Source organism: Podarcis vaucheri (genome assembly GCF_965113315.1).
Source record: "Podarcis vaucheri genome assembly, chromosome: 10".
NCBI classification, from domain to species: Eukaryota; Metazoa; Chordata; class Lepidosauria; order Squamata; family Lacertidae; genus Podarcis; species Podarcis vaucheri.
Genome location: NC_138748.1, coordinates 30,073,024 through 30,090,317, shown reverse-complemented (window position 1 = coordinate 30,090,317; position 17,294 = coordinate 30,073,024). Strand labels below are relative to the sequence as shown.

Here is a 17,294-nt window from a genome sequence, read left to right as displayed (position 1 = left end):
TTGGCCCTGTTCCCAACAGAGGCTACTGAGACAGCATTGTGCACTACTCTGTCATCATCACCTGTGTCATCACCCACGATGCCCCTCCCATCTAAACTGTGATCACTCTCAGTCAAATATCTCCCTCCTCCATCCTTGTCCTCAGAGTGCTTGCTTTAGCCTTTTCCACTTTGAGGTATCATCCGTTCCTCTCCCGTTCTCCAAACACCACTTACATACTGAAGAGCTGTTTTCTGCTCTTTTCCTTGGCATGTTGTTGACCTCGGCTCACCTTCCCAGTGACTGCTGTGAAGAACTTTTATTTTCATACTTGTTAAAAGATTATGTGAATTTGTGTGCATTGCATTAGGGTTTATTACGTGTTTGTTTGTTTTCTGGAATGCAGACCCCTTGCCACCTGCAAGATTTGAAATTAAAAAAGAAGGAATTACAACCACAACCTTGCAGGTGTGGTGGAGCCCATCCTTAGGAAAAGTAGACTGGTATGAGCTGCAGTTACTTGAGAGTGACACCAACAAAGTCCATGAGGTCCAAGTTCCTGGAGGCCTTTCAAGAAATGAACAGACATTTGCCAATCTCACCCCTGGAAGCAGATACACTATATCAATCAGTGCAGCTGCTGGAAATAAAAAGAGCCCTTCAACTAACATCAGTGGTTCTACTGGTAAGATATCTTTCTTTGACTAATCCTACAATAATATTGGATGCAGGTGGCGCTGTGGGTTAAACCACAGAGCCTAGGACTTGCTGATCAGAAGGTTGGCAGTTCAAATCCCCACGACAGGGTGAGCTCCCGTTGCTCAGTCCCTGCTCCTGCCCACCTAGCAGTTCGAAAGCACGGCAAAGTGCAAGTAGATAAATAGGTACTGCTCTGGCAGGAAGGTAAACGGTGTTTCCGTGCGCTGCTCTGGTTTGCCAGAAGCAGCTTAGTCATGCTGGCCACATGACCTGGAAGCTGTACGCCAGCTCCCTCGGCCAATAAAGCGAGATGAGCACTGCAACCCCAGAGTCGGTCACGACTGGACCTAATGGTCAGGGGTCCCTTTACCTTTACCTTTACAATAATATTACTCCACTTGCATTTCTCATATCCCTTAAAAGGCTATGGGGAAAACATAGTATCAAACAAGAAATAAGCATTAAAAAGATGACAACGGGTTAGTTACTGAAAATCAGCCAAGTGATATCCATAATCCCATCTAGCCATTTAAACAGGTATTGCATCAGAGTAGCATTAGGATGGCTTTATGTTTTAATTGCAGAAATTTTGATTTCTCTTCTAAGCATAAATAAATATTTTGAGTGAAGCATAACAGTCTTTGTTTTGTAAAATATGCAGTATATTTTAAGGACATTTGTGTTGCAAATCCTAAATATTTTAACAGCTGTACAGTTTTGTTTGTATATAAACCATTTTTCTCCCTCCCCACTCCTTCTCTCTTAACAGCTCCTTCTCCAGTAGAAAATATCCAGGTTTTAGTCAAGGCTGAAACAATCCATGTTTCGTGGTTGCCAGGTGCTGGGAATGTGGATCAATACGGGCTGGTTTTGCTGGATAAAGATGGTCCAGTTCAACAAATGGATCTGGAGAAACACTATTTGGCATACAATTTTTCAGGACTAACACCAGGACGTCTGTATAATCTCACTGTCATTTGCAAAGCTGCAGGGCTGGAGAACTACAATTTTAGACTAATTAGGACTGGTAAGGTTTTACAGATCTTTCCTTGAATAAGAGAGCAGAGTGTGAGGATAAAACTACCAATACATTTTTCAGTAGAAATCTAACAACTTGGCCTCCTGCAAGGATCACAGTTGATATCTGAAATATTGGTTCATATAAATGTCCCTATAGAGCATGAGATTGTAAGGAGAGCATGCAGATTTTTGGGGAAAATGTGAAGGGCTGCAGTCTCAAGCTGCTTGAGATCTTTAGGAGATTTGTGTAATTCAGAGTCTCATGTGTAAATGTGAGTGCATATGAGTCACCAGCATATATGGGTTGTCCGTCTTGCATCAGTAATGGGAGTTGCTCCAGGCATTCCCCCTGGAGGAGTCCAAGGAGCGCACATCAGAGATCCAACCCACAGCAGCCAATTGCTGGATTAGAGCAACTGAATATAATAAAGTCAGCAGTTGGCACGTTAGGTATTTCTGAACATTCGCTTTACTCATTTAGACTCTGAATTAAGGTAACTGTATTCATCATTTATATTTTAGACTCTCTGTGCATTGACCGTTTCACTTGGATGTTTTGTGTAAGCACTGTTGCCTTAAATAAAATATTAGATAGTAGTCAAAAAGCCAGCTTCAAAAGCAGTTAAATATGGTTGCTCAAAATTCTGTGGCTTTCCCAATGGTGTTGGATTGCAGTTCCCGTTAACCCTGACTCTTGGCCATGCTGGTTGAAGCCAATGGGAATTAGAGTCCCCAAAAGACAGGAGTCCCCAAACCACATGTTGTCCATCGCTACTGTAGACTCAGTGACACCATATTGAACCTGGGGCCATCTGTGTTCAAAGCAGATGCTCTGGCACTGTGGTAGGGCCATTACGCAAAATGTCCTGTGTCAGAGCAACAAAGAATTCTAATTAAACTGTAAACCACCCTTTGATCCTCGGATGAAGGGAGGTATAAATTAGCAATCTTATGCCATTATAAGCTGGATAGCTCAGTTGGTTAGAGTGTGGTGCTGATAATGCCGAGGTTGCAAGTTCGATCCTCATAAGGGACAGCTACATATTTCTGTGTTGCTGGAGTTTGGACTAGATGATCCTTAGGGATTCTCTGTAATTGGGGATTTTCTCTAAGACAGAATGTTGAAGTCAGATCACCTAATGTCATGTAATGCATGGTGGTTGATAGTCTGTGGGGTGGGGAAATTTGGGACCCAGCTCACTGGCTGAATCTGGTTCCCACTCCCTGGTTACACAGAGAAGATAAACCCTGCCAAACCCATTTAATCGTGCAATTTCCAAGGCTGTTTGCTAGATGGCATCCACTATTTTTCCTCTTCACTGCTGCTATTTTCCGCACTTCTGTCCTTCCAACAAGTGTTCCTAGACAAATAGGGATTGTGTACTAGATGTGATGATGTTACAGTCTATTTGGCTGTCAGATTTGGCTATTTGCTGATTTCACTAAGGAGCAATTAAGCCCATTTAGTGAAGGCATTGCTGCCTCTAAAGGTCACCCAGGTCAACACCATTGCAGCCCTTTATGAATGATTTGTGAATAATCACTTAAAAGGGTATCATTTCCCAAATTTTGAGAAACATTTTTGTACTCAGCCATAGTATCTATTACTGTTCTGTGCATTGGTATCCTAGTTTCCAGTATTACATACAGTTCTGAAGTCTACACAGCCGATAAATTTCTTACTCTTTTTTTTAAAAAAAAAAGTTCCAGCCAAAGTTTTAGATTTGGTGGTAACTAATGACGGCAGCTTGGATACCCTAAAAGTGACGTGGAAGGGGCCTCCAGGAAACCTTGATTTCTACAACGTCACCTTGTTTCACCTTGGATCTGTTAAAGAAAGGAAATCTTTAGAGTCACATGTCACAGGGACATACTTCAACAAACTAATACCGGGACGTCTTTATCAAGTTGATGTCAACACAGTCAGTGGTGAATTGTTCACTGAAGCGACAGCATATGGCAGGACAGGTACGTTTCTACAATTTTCTAATCAGAAACACTTTCACGTTTTCCACCTATTACCTTCCATACAGGAGATATTATGGGGAAAGAGAAGATTTTGGTTCCAGTAGAATACAAAAACATGGCACCCACTTGCAGTTCTCTCTACTGACCGGTCTATCTGCAGCAGCCTTCTTTTTGTAAATCCGTATTATATCCCCTGAAGGAAGATCAGGCCAGATCTTGATATTATCTCAGAAAACACATGGTCCTCTGGCCTGCATTTGATGAGACAGTCTGGACTGTGGGGTTGGGTACTTGCAGGACAGAACTGCTGTCAAGAGGAATGCTTAAGTGGGCCCCACACCCAACAGTTCACTGTTCAAATACCCTATCAGCCATTCTTCATCCCAGCCTGGTCACTTCTAGTTTCAGAGTCTAGCTGGATAAAAAAAGTATTCCCACCCACCTGCCATTCCTCCCTTACAATTGTCCTCCATTGCTGGCATGATACAGGAAACAGAACCATATACTGCTCTTTCATTGGGCATTGAAAAGTAATGTTAAATTCATGCTTCCAGTATTGCCTAGTGATTTTGGGAACAAATATGGGAAGCTATTGACTAGAAGGTTGTTCACTGAAGTACACCTCTTCCATGATAGAACACAGTCTTCTGTTTCATGTTGTTGAAATTATATGTTTCAGTTCCCCAGAAAGTTTCAGAGCTGAAAGCCGACAGCATGGGCTCATTAAGGGCTCTGAAAGTGAACTGGTTGCCCCCTACTGGAGACTGGGAGAAGTACTGTATTGTGCTGTTTGACCATGCTATGGTGCTGCTGAATACTACAGTGGAGAAAGACCAAAGGGAATATATTATCACTGGTTTAAGGCTTATTCCAGGAAGACAGTATGAGGTGGAAGTTACTGTCGTAAGTGGAGACTTGAAGAACACAGCACGCTGCAAAGGCAGAACAGGTAAGCAAACTTTTTTTTATCGTGGTCAGAAAGAAACTCTGAAAACTGACAGAGAGATTGCTTGCATGTGATTAGATGTAGTCTATTATGGGATGCATTTGCCTTCGCGAAATGCTTATGTGTGGATTTATAATGCTATTCTAACGCTGGCTGTGTTTGCATGAGCAGATTCAATGAGCATTAAGTGTATCTGTAGAGATCAGTCACGAGAAGGTGGCTTAAACATTTTATTTTTATTTTCACTGTCCTTATTGCGATAGGTATAGTTTTACATGTTTATAATAAGCAACCTATTGCTTACTCAGACTGCAATCTTTTGCATTACCTGTTATGTGACGTCTTTTAAGTGGATGTCATGTAACTGCTATGGCTTCTCTCAAAGAATCCTGGAAACTATGGTTTGTTAAGGGTGCTAAGAGCTCTTAGAATGCCCTTATTCCCTTCACTGAGCTACAATTCCCAAATTTTCCTGGGGAGATGCATTGATCGCTAAACCACGCTGGGAATTGTAACACTGCCAGGGGAATAGGGTGTCTCTTTACAACTCTCAGCAACTAAACAAGCTACAGTTCCCAGGATTCTTTGGGGAAAGCCATGACTGTTTAAAGTGGTATGACACTGCTTAAAATGTATGGATATACAGTATGTGGCCAGAATAAACAAAAGGCCATATTTCAAGTAATAATAATAATCTTTATTACGGTCCAACGACCCATAACATAGATACAGAATAAAATACAGACTCATATAGATAACCCCCCAGGGAAGGGAGACTGAAGCATTATTTGTTTAGTCATGGGTATGTTGATCTTTGATTTGTATGACTACTGAAAGAAACTTTGTCAAGTTGGTTTTGGTTTCTTGCTCTTGGGCTAGTACAGTGGACCCTCCGGATACGAGCTTAATTCATTCCGAGGATCCTTACGTGCCCCGAAAAGTCTTCAACATAAGGTACCACTTCTTCGCATGCACGCAGCACGATAAAGAGCTTCTGTGCACGTACGTGGCGCGCAGAGCACTTCTGTACATGCGCTCGTGGCGAAACCCAGAAGTATACACTTCCGGGTTTGCTGCTTTCGCAACCCAAAAGTTACATTACCCGAGTGTCCACTGTAGTTCAAAAGCACACCTGTGCAAGTAGATAAATAGGTATCACTGCAGCAAGAAAGTAAATGGTGTTTCCATGTGCTCTGGCTTATGTCACGGTCCTCCGTGCACCAGTAGCTGTTTAGTCATGCTGGCCACATGACCTGGAAAACTGTGGATAAACACCGGCTCCCTTGGCCTGAAAAGCAAGTTGAGCGCCACACCCCATAGTAGCCTTTGAGTGGACTTAACCATCCAGGGGTCCTTTACATTTTACCTACCACTCACAGGCAACCTGTGTCTTTCCACCTCCCTAGATGCAGCGCCCCAAGTCTCACATAGCTGTTGCTGCTGTAAAGCACTGTTCTTGACAGAGGGGAAATGGCTAGTAGGTCCATGGTCTGTGGTTTGTTTGCACAACTGCAGGAATGCCTGCCTGCTGGATACTTTTCCAATGGCAGCAGTCTCTGGCTATGGCAGTGGTGGCAGGCGTGAGAGGCTTCAGTTATAAGAAAAAGCATTGCTATAAGGAAAAGTAGAATGGGCACAGCACAGGCAAGAACAGAGCAAGCTGTCTGCAGCTGGTTTACTGGGAGGGACCAGATTATTTGGGTCACAATTAGAGGAAGTCGTGCGGGCTGGGCTGGGGTGTGTGGCAAGCAGACCCTATGTATCTACATCAGTTCGTGTGAATTGATTTGACAGAAACAGAGAGAACAAATAGGTGCTGAATGATGAGAACCTCCCCCAAACTGCCACATTGTTGGTATTGTATAAAAATCAAACAAGAAGTATTAATAGTATATACATTTATGCTTGCCTGTTGTGCAGTCATTAATCTAAAGGAGGGTGATTTTTGGAACAGAATATCACATTATGATGTCTCCCGTCACCTACTGATACTTATTTAAGCACAAGGTTTAGATATTATTATTATTATTATTATTTTATTGAACTGAAAACTGGTTTTCTTATCATTTTGACAAGAAACTGCACTGCATAAAAAAGCCTTGGAGTCTAACCATAACTGGCCCATTAAATGGAATTTGCCTCCTCCTGAAATAAGCTATTGCTGTGTGCAGCAAGCCAAGTATTCAGAATTTACAAAAAGGAAGGGAGTAGCCTGGAAAACAATAGATAGAAGGGTGTATAAGAAATCAGGGTGGGAAACTGTGCCTTATCTTACACCTCGTGTTGATTATTTTTCCTGCTACACCCTCCCTTTTGATTCTTTAGACGTTGCACGCTTTTTGACTCTTTGACACCATATTTTTTTCATAACCACAGAATGCCAGATTATTGTGGATTGTAGGAATGAGCTATTCATAGTCATTTTGTGATCTTGCAAAGTTCAACAAGCATCCTTTTGATATCATTCTGAAGCAAATCCTTTTAACTTAGTGGAGGGAAACTGCTATTCGGTAACAATAACGTTCCCGTTTAGAGACAGTACTTATGGTGTCGTGTGTCTGTTTTAGTCATTCCACATAGGAGATGAATAAAATGGTGTTACTAAATAGAGCTATGAGGTTAGGCTCTTGAGTTCAATTCTCAGTTGATAAAAAGTGTTCTGTGCTGTTTTAAGAAACTGAAGCCAATTAGATGCAGATGCAGAATCCTGCATCTCACAGAAACTCCCAGACATTTCTGTAAATCACTGGATCATACCTTTTGATTTGTTCAGTTTAGTTTAGTTTAAAATCTGATTTCATACAGATTGTGAATTTTCATGAGTGAACACTCCATTTGTTGAATAGCGGAACAAATGTTCCTCCCACACACATTGTACTCTGTTTAAAGCCTTTCATAAATTAGGAGCTACGTTGTTAAATCCTAATAGCATAGCTAAATAGCAGATGGAGCTTAATTGTCATCTTTGATACATAACACACGCGTTTTCATTTAATAGCAAGAGAATAAAGCCTGTTCTAGTAGCAACTTGCAGGCAGAAAACCAAAAGAAACACAAAAAGTAAAGGTAACCACACTGGCCCATAAGAAAATTTCCAAAATCCGCATTAGGGCAGTAACTTTTATCAGTCCTGCCAAAAAGTCACAAAATAGCATGCAAGCTTTTGAGTTCTCCATAACTCTTCATGAAGCTAGATGATAAATGAAGCCAGGCTTTCTAACCTTCTGGAGAACTCAAGTGCTTGTACACGGTGATATTTGGGTTCACCTAATAAAGGTATTGTGCTTTAAAAGGAAAAGGAAATCTCCTTGAAAAAGCAACTTCCTAATCTGCAAAAAGTAAACTATACAGGTTTTGAAAACTGTGAGCTGAAGCCTGGTTATGATGGGGTGTTTCTCACTGGGGAAGGGCCATAACTCTGTGGTAGCTCATATCATAGAATTGGAAGGGATCCCAATGATCATCTAGTCCAACCCCTGGCAGTGCCAGAATGAGGAATTGCATGCAGAAGTCTCATCCTACTCCCAGCCTCAGTTTTTGGCATCCCCTGTTGAAAAGGATCAGGTTGCAAGTAATTCAAAAGACTTCTTTTTGAGAGCTATTACCTGTCAGAATAGCTATTACTGTGCTTAATAAACATGTGGCTGTTTCCTATATTCATTTGGCTAGGGTGTGGGGGTTGTTTGAAATTGCTTCTGCGTGGCTGCTTTTTCTCTTCTGACTTATGGATGAGGCCCATCTGTGCAGCTTTCCTGAAAGATTTTGCTAGGCATGTCTGGCGGTGCTGTGGGGCAGCTACCACCCTACAGAAGCAGTGAGAATTGGTGCCCATCTCATGTTGATATTATGAGTCGTGAACCCTGTGCTTAAGATGTTATTTTATTCTCTGGTTAATTGTGCTGTTTTGAATGCACATTTTATAATAGACTTCCTTTAGCAATGTTTTCTTTTGAAATGCTCAGTGTTTTTTGTTTGTGAACTTTGCTGCACTAAAAGTAGTTGGCCTCCTTTGTAATGATTTGTTTCAGAATCTTTAAGATAATCTTCTAGTTTCCTGTTAATTATGTCGCTTCGAATGTACGCTTTATATTTGACTCTCTTCAGTAATGTTTTACTTTGGATTTGTTTTATGTATTTGATGTTTCCATGCACTGTAAACTGCTTTGAGATTTTTTTTATTTAAAAAATAGAAAGCGGAATAGAAATGTAAATAATAATAAAGTAACCTGTAGAGGAAACACAGCAAGCTGAGTAGAATACAGATAGTATCTCAGCTGCTTTAATCAATGTCTGTTCACTAACTAATGTTGCCAACTGCCATCAGTTTGTTGGGACATATGTAACGATTATTCACATTTAAGCCATTGTATCTATTTTCTTGTAACAGAAATCGTAACTACTATGGTTCAGCCCATTGTTTGCAGTCAAGTTCAGCATTGAGCATTAGCATGATGGCTGAAATGTGTAATGGTATTAATATTTTGTTGGGCGGATCCCTCCAGCCTTACTGTTTAGTGTTGTGAAATCCCCTCTTGCTATGGCTCATCTGGTGTTAAGTATTCCTCTCTCCCACCCCCCTTACCCCCTTACCCCCCGTTTCTCTTTCCCACAGCTCCACAGCCAGTTCTCCAGCTCCGTGTAAAGCACGCCAATGAATCCTCTCTCACCATCATGTGGGTGACCCCTCTGGCTGAGTGGGATGGTTATGTGGTTTCACTGGGAGACAGAAGCCTCACGGTCATAAACAAGGCTCTTGCGAAAGAAGCCAAAGAATTCACTTACACAGACCTGTTACCTGGACGGAAGTACACAGCTACAGTCACCAGCATAAGTGGGGATCTGAGCAATAGGACTTCTGTTGTGGGACGCACAGGTACCATACAGTTGGCATAATGTTTCCTTAAACAGCAAGCATCATGTATTGCTTTCCGGGAACTTGAGATCCCTGCATAGATGAGGAATGAGCCTTGGGGTCCCTTCCAACTCTACAGTTCTATGATTCTATGCCTTTTAAAAAGTAGGGGATGTGCACACTTAAAACTATTGTGAATGAAATTGTGGTGCTTTAATCAATATACGTAGCTGTATTGTTGCAGCTGTTAGGGTTGTTGGGTTTGTTTAGGATAAATAATCTTTTGTCTGTTCACTGACCACGATTCTGGCCTTGAATTGCAGTTCCGGCACAAGTGACAAGTTTAAATGTGGCAAACCAAGGAACAAGCAACAGCCTATTCACCAGCTGGATAAGGGCCCAAGGAGATGTGGATTCTTACCAAGTCTTACTCATTCATGAAAACGTTGTCATAAAAAACGAAAGTGTTCCTAGCGACACCAACAAATACCACTTCCAGTCTCTAAAACCTGGAGGGCTCTACTCAGTGGTTGTCACCACGGTTAGTGGAGGAGTATCTTCAAGACAAGCCATTGCAGAAGGGAGAACAGGTAAAGGGGAATAAATGAAAGCTTTGTTGAGATAGAAAACTGTGAAAATCACAGGCAGTGTCCTATTTTCCATCCCACGAAAATATATCACTCAATGCTTCAGCTTTCCTCCATGTGCAGCCATGTTTCACTGTTGTTTCATAGTTCAATTCAGCAAAAGGGTCCGTGTGCTTTGTATATTGTGCTTTATCCACAGTTGCACAACATCATGGGTTCTCTAGTCTTGAGCTTCTCAGTTCCAGCCATATATGCATTTGTGTGTGTGTGTAAATGACTATAGTTCAAAGACCTTCTGTATCATCACTAAAATGCAGGTATCGCAAGAATGTGTCATGGCTGACCGTTAATATGACAATGATCTTTAAAACATAGCTGATAAAAAACTGAATTTTTAAAAAATGACAGACACATTTTTTTTACTAAAGGTTTGTCAGTAGCAGAACTGAAGCATTTAGGGGTGGAGTTTATTTGTTGAGTGTTTTGTATATGTTGGAAATATGTCCCATTGAGATGTGGCCATATATATATATATATATATATACACACACACACACACACACACACACACATACATATTACTTCTGGTAATTCCTGGGAGAATTAAACGCATCTAGCTTAGCTCTGTAGCCAAGGTGGGGCAAAATGCTGCTTCATGCCCTCCCAGATTTTTTATTTATTTTTTAATTATAACATGACAGTCTCCAATTAAAGAACGACAGAGAACAGGACAATAAAGCCTAATCTGGAAGAGCCTCGCCACCCCCTCCTGACTGAAGACTTTCCCTGATTGAGTGTGGATTTTTCATGATCACAGTCACCCTATAAGAAATGACCCTGAGAACATGAACATTGAAGTGTTAAATGTTAGGCCTTTGGAATTGAACTCCACCCCTTGGACTTCCCTTTGTTCTGTTTTTCAGTTTCAGCTGTTTAAAGACAGCGAGAAAGCGAGAAAGTGCGTTTGTTTGCCTGATGTAAGAATTAAAGAGTTTCTTTCTTCTCCAGTTATTATGATGCGTAGAACAGCATTGGGTGATGATTGATAATGGGTGAAATAATGAGAGAGCTTAAAGTGACCTGGAAATTTTTTTATCCTTTTAAAGCACTCACTATACTTGCAATCAAAGAAGCTTTTTCTTGAGGCTTAATGGGAAATAATGAAGAAGAGAAACTGTGCTGTGCCCAATACAGTTAGCTGGCTGGCCACCTAGGCTGTAACTCAGGCCTATTTTCCAAATTTTCCAATGTATGCAACTCATCATGAGGCCTTTTCAGAGTTTCTGGTCAAATAAGTCCACCCAGCAACCAGTTTTTTAAAAAATCCAAATGCTTTCCACAATTAGTTTCCAGTTGCTTAGTTTGTTCCTTTATATAGCCCAGTTTATTTCATGTTTATCAAGCATTTTTATAAATTTCTGAAAGGAAGTCTATTATGCAGCAAATACTTCACAAAGTTAAGGACTCGGTCTCATTGACTTCAGCAAGGAAAAGATATGCATATTATTTTCATCACTCTTTAAATATTTGCCTGTGATGGCATTGTAACATACTCTGTTTCTAAAGGTGGCTTTTTAAAATTGTTGTCATTGTGATACAAAATTAGAACTGAATTTTCAAGAAAACAAATGCCACACTAGTTTTTTTTTAAATTTCTTTGTTATAGCATAAACTATTTTATTTGCTTTAACGCGTTTTGGTATCCACTTGTTGTCCTAACAAGAAAGGGTGGCTACAAGCTGACCTGCATAAACTTTGTTTCACTTCTTAGAAAATTATTCATAATTCTTTCCACTAGAGGGCGGGAAACTCTCAATATTTCTATGTAATTCTTAGAATTATCTGCTGTGAGGCTTTTACCAGTTTTAATGTACACCAGCCTCTTGTGAAATTAGTAAGTTGTGTTACTCCAGGTGCTTGCTGTATTTCTTTGGTTGAGTTTGGCATTCTTCTGGGTCTTTTTTCCCCTCTTCAAAATTGTAACTAAAATTCCAGGGACTTTGATGTTTCGTTTATGTTCTGTGACTTAGCTGCATATTGCTCTTAAGAATTTGCTGACTCAGTGTACAGCACTTATACCATGTGTGCATGCAAACTGTTTATTTCTCACATATGAGAGGTGGTTTTAAAAGTTATAAGAGTATTATCATAGCCACCTGCAGGAAATATGTACAGTGGTACCTCAGTTTACGAACTTAATCCATTCCAGAAGTCCGTTCTTAAACTGAAACCATTCTTAAACTGAGGCGCGCTTTCCCTAATGAGGCCTCCCACCGCTGGTACCCTTCCACCATTCGGCTTCCGTTCTTAGACCGAGGTAAAGTTCGCAAACCAAGACACTATTTCCGGTTTTGCGGAGTTTGTATACCAAATAGTTCATAAACAGGGCTGTTCTTAAATAGAGGTACCACTGTATTAGGTTTCGGTCCACTATAAGAAAAAAAAGTCCTATTATACAGCATGAGGAATTTCTCTAAATACATTGTAAACATGTGTTTGTTTTAATGCTTTGTTGTACAGTTCCTTCCAGTGTAAGCGGAGTAACAGTGAACAATTCAGGGCGGAGCGATTACCTCAGTATTTCCTGGCTGCCAGCTGTTGGAGATGTAGACAGCTATTTGGTAACACTCTCTCATAAAGGGCAGACTGTTCATACTGTCACCATTGCAAAATCTGCCAATGAATGTTCCTTCAACACCCTCACTCCCGGGCGACTCTATGATGTGACAATAACTACAAAGAGTGGAAAATATGAAAAGCAATCCTTCAGTCAGGAAAGAACAGGTAAAAAGGTGAAGGAAAGAGGTATACGATATACTCGCAGTCACAGAGAAACCATGCCACTGTTCCTAGGCATATATATTTTTATTCATAGCACTGCAGGGAGCATGGGGTAAATCGGAAAAGAGGGAAATGATGATATGACAACAGAGGAACAATGTCTGCTGTAGATGTTGGTCCCCCTAATCTTAAAAGCAACATGTCGACTGATTTCAAAATACTTCTTCATAAGAATGTTTAATTATATTCTGGGGAAAGTTTACAAAAGGGCAAAAATTAAAAATAGACATTCAAAGCTTAAAAATATTTGCATGCACATTTTCCAGCGAAATGCATTTTATACGAAGGCAGTAGAGGACAAAGACATGGAACAGTACAATCCTATGCATGTCTCCTTGGAAGTAAGCCCCACTGAGTCACACCTCAGTTGCAGTCTCAGGTGTCTATTTCTCTTGAAATCTACTTGCAGAAGATCCCTTGTTAAAGGTCATTTATATCTCAGGAAACCTGAGGCTGAGAGAGAATCCATGGCAGAGGTAGTTTGTCTCTTTGCTCAGATTTCACATGTCCGAATAAAACAAGGGTTAGGAAGCTTTTGTCCTTCAGATGTTACCCGGCCACAGTTCCTGTCAGCTGCAGCAAGCATGGCCCAATGGTCAGGGATCATGAGCATTGTAGTTCAGTAACATGTGGAGGGCCAAAGTTTGCCGCCCCTGAAATAAGACATGCCTACCTTGGTCCAGGTAACATGACCCAGGCATATATCACTTGCTGGATTGGGATTCAGGAATTGTAGGCAAAAAAATGTGAATGTTGTCATCTTATTTTCAGTTAAATCTGGATGGGTTCTGAACTTACATCTCCATCCACATTTTGGCCCATCTAGTCACATTAACTATGCATGACAACAGCTGGATCTGGCAGGGCTTCATTGTCTTCTCTCCACTCCCAACACACACACACACACACACACACACACCAATTTCTTTCTCAAATTGGCCTCGGTCTGCACTGCACGTTTATTATTTCTGAAATCAGGACACGTTGGAGTGTGTTCTATCTTTTCAGTGCCTTCAAGCGTCCAGGGACTTACAGTGAGCAATTCTGCAAGAAGTGACTATTTAAAGGTGTCTTGGCAACACGCCACAGGAGACTATGATAATTATGAAGTGATCATCAAGCACAACAATGACTTCATCCAAACAAAAACCGTCCCCAAGGATAAAAACGAAAGTGTGTTCACTAACTTGGTTCCAGGAAGACTTTATAGTGTCACAGTCAGCACAAAGAGTGGAAAATATGAGACTAGTGAAAGGGCCAGTGGAAGGACAGGTAAATAAATGCTCCGGGTGGACAATAATAATATTTTCTCAATGTTGAAAATGTCCAATTTAATTGTTAAATATCCAGCGTTCTAGTTTTTGCAAATTTCTTCAGTGAGGGGTCTTCAAAATATGTTTTTCAGGGTGGGCAATTCAAATCTGCTATTGTTTTTGTAATTGGACAACATTTAGCTTGGTAAGTCTATGTTGACTGAGAAACAAAGAAGCTGTTTTCAGAAAACTGAAGAATTTTTAATTTTACTTTCTGAAAATGTCAGGTAATGTAAAATATGTATAATATATTAATATAACTGCAAGTACTTGGCAATCATTTTTAATGATTTCTATGCAATTTTACACATACCTTATTTACCAAGCAAAACTAAATTATATTAATTTAAATGAAATATCTTTTGAATTCCCGAGTCATGTACCCACTTTTTAGCAAATCCCCCTCATTTTTGGAATTTGAAAGTTAAAAAAAATTCAACATGGCCTACAACATTGTAGTAGTTTATCCCAGGTTTCACCAATGTGTCTTATTGAAATCAGTGTCATTAACCATTCTTTAATGTTTGATGTGGTTTGCTTTCTCCAAATTGTTATATCATATGTTTGTATTATTAATAAATTAATATATGTCACCATGCAGACATGTATTTACAAAAATTGTGAGAGCCTATGAGAAATTATACATATGCAAAATATATATGTGCCTTTGTTTTTCACAAACTAGACTTTTATGCTCAACACATAATTGCTTTCAGCAATGTATTGGCACTTTATATACCTTTGTTGTCACTTTGTTTCTTTTTCAGTAATAGTCATTATTGCTGCCTGACAATGTCCTGTCATTCCTTTCCCAGTCCCAGAATCTGTAAAGAAATTGACTCTAAGTGGTAAAAGCACTGAAGAGCTGTATATTACTTGGTCCAAAGCTGATGGTGATGTTGATCAGTATGAGATACAGCTTCTGTTCAACGACATGAAGGTTTTCCCACCCAATCACCTTGAAAACACCTTTGAAGAATTCAGGTTCACGTCTCTAACTCCAGGACGCCTTTACAAAATTGTTGTCATCACAATTAGTGGAAAAGCAGAACGAGCTACTTTTATACAAGGACTGACAGGTTAGGAAAAATGTATATCAAACAGATTTTGAGTGTCTGTGCTGGTACATTACAATGTGATTTTTTGCAAGTTTTCAGAAACTGGTAGGTCAGACTGAGAAATACAGGTGCCATTTCTCACCACTCAAGACACAGGCAGACCTATGTCTTTAAACATTATTCTGCCTCAATCAGATGTAAAACTGGGGATGGAGTGGTGATTTAAAGTGGAAAGGACACGTTCAAGTAAGGAGTACTGACTCACTCACTTTGTGCCATCTTGTTTTCCCATCACTGTATAACCCCTAAATGGGACACGGGTGGCACTGTGGGTTAAACCACAGAGCCTAGGACTTGCTGATCAGAAGGTCGGTGGTTCGAATCCCCGCGACGGAGTGAGCACCCGTTCCTCAGTCCCTGCTCCTGCCAACCTAGCAGTTTGAAAGCACATCAAAGTACAAGTAGATAAATAGGTACCACTCCGGCGGGAAGGTAAACGGCCGTTCCGTGCGCTGTTCTGGTTTGCCAGAAGTGGCTTAGTCATGCTGGCCACATGACCTGGAAGCTGTATCCCTCGACCAATAAAGCGAGATGAGCGCCACAACCCCAGAGTCGGCCACGACCGGACCTAATGGTCAGGGGTCCCTTTACCTTTACTTATAACCCCTAAAGTCATTTTTCCTTCAGTCAAACTCTAGTGTTGGAAACAAACCTGCATGGGAGAAAGAAAGTTGGGTAGAAGAATTATTAGCAGATGGGAATTGTCAGGGGTCTGCCATCGGAACAGGAGAGGGAGGCAGAGGGGCCGTTGGGATACATGGAGCCTCCGAAAATCCTGTGAAGTAGTTCCTCTTCCTGTGGTGGGGAAAGCCACACCTCCAGTGGAGAAGAGGGGAAAGGGCCAGAGGATGCTGCTGGGAACCCCAGCACCTCACCTTGCCAGGCTGGCCTGGAAGGAAACACGCCTCTTCCGTCGCCCACCTTGCACAGAGGGGTAAAATGCAAGGAAGGGAGGCAGAGGCTTGGGGTGCCAAAGTTCTTATCTTGGGGGAGATGCCGGAAGGGGCCACTCCCGGATTCTGCAAGTGACTAAGACAGACATGAACTCTGTGGTTTTTCCTTCAAATAGTTTTGCCCCAATAAAACCTGCAAAAAACAGGTTGGCGTCCTGCCCGGTTACTCACGAGCAACCACCACCACCATCTAACAGGAATGGTCATCAACCTTCACCTGCCTGTCCCTTTTATCACTTTACATTCATCTGCTACCTCCTGCTATTAGGCCAGTCATGTTTTTTAAAGACTCAGGTCTCCCTTTGCCATGTATAATACGGTCCATTATATAACAAGTTCAAATTCTTTATTTTATCTCCCTATGACACTTGCCTTTTTAACTCGTCACTTCTCGACAGCTTCTTTGTATCTTTCTCTCTGTGTTTCTGTCTGTCTTTCTCGTTCTCTGTATTGTTTCTTTTTTTTTAATATTTTATTAAGGATTTTCTTGTTTTACAGAAGTGTAGTGCCTCATTTTTGGTTTGTTTTTTTCATGTAACATTTTTACAAATCCATTTCATTTGTTGAGGCATTAGGGGGAGAAGAAAAAAGAGAGAGAGAAGAAAAGGGGGGTGGCAGGAGGGAAGATGGATGGGGGTGGGGTCGGGTGGCGGTGTTTCTATTATGTTTAATGTGTGTAGAGTTTGGTGTCAGCGTTGTTTGTGTTGTTCACTTGTGTTCCTTTGGTGGAGAGAGAGGTTGGGGTTGGCCTAGGGTGTGATTGTTTGCTTGTGATTGGCTGTGGTGATCTTTGTTTTCGTGTGTGAGTGAGGTGGGTGGGTGTTTTGGATCAGGTTAGCCGTATTGATTTGTATGCTTTTGGTGGATTATTGTCAATGTCCTGTTGGGCTGTGTGTGTAATAAAGGGGAGCCATACCGGGGTGAAGGTGTCTTCTTCTGTTTGTCCCCGTGTCAGTTTCAGTTTGTTAGTTAATTTTTCTAGTAGGGCTGTTTCCCATACTATTTGGTACCATTGGTC

General features: G+C 41.0%; 1 protein-coding gene across 3 annotated transcripts in view; it reads left to right on the top strand.

Moving 5' to 3' along the window:
• The window catches only part of PTPRB (protein tyrosine phosphatase receptor type B), a 79,155-nt gene that overhangs the window by 24,749 nt on the left and 37,112 nt on the right, over positions 1–17,294 (top strand). For all 3 annotated transcript variants that reach the window (XR_014224207.1, XR_014224208.1, XM_082241077.1), the window contains 9 exons: positions 386–664; positions 1,448–1,705; positions 3,403–3,666; positions 4,346–4,615; positions 9,225–9,485; positions 9,788–10,054; positions 12,572–12,835; positions 13,901–14,164; positions 15,021–15,284. Coding sequence is in view for 1 of the 3 variants with exons in the window: in XM_082241077.1 (XP_082097203.1) it covers positions 386–664; positions 1,448–1,705; positions 3,403–3,666; positions 4,346–4,615; positions 9,225–9,485; positions 9,788–10,054; positions 12,572–12,835; positions 13,901–14,164; positions 15,021–15,284 (2,391 nt within the window). In the remaining 2 variants the exon portion in view is untranslated. The remainder of the gene's footprint in view (positions 1–385; positions 665–1,447; positions 1,706–3,402; positions 3,667–4,345; positions 4,616–9,224; positions 9,486–9,787; positions 10,055–12,571; positions 12,836–13,900; positions 14,165–15,020; positions 15,285–17,294) is intronic.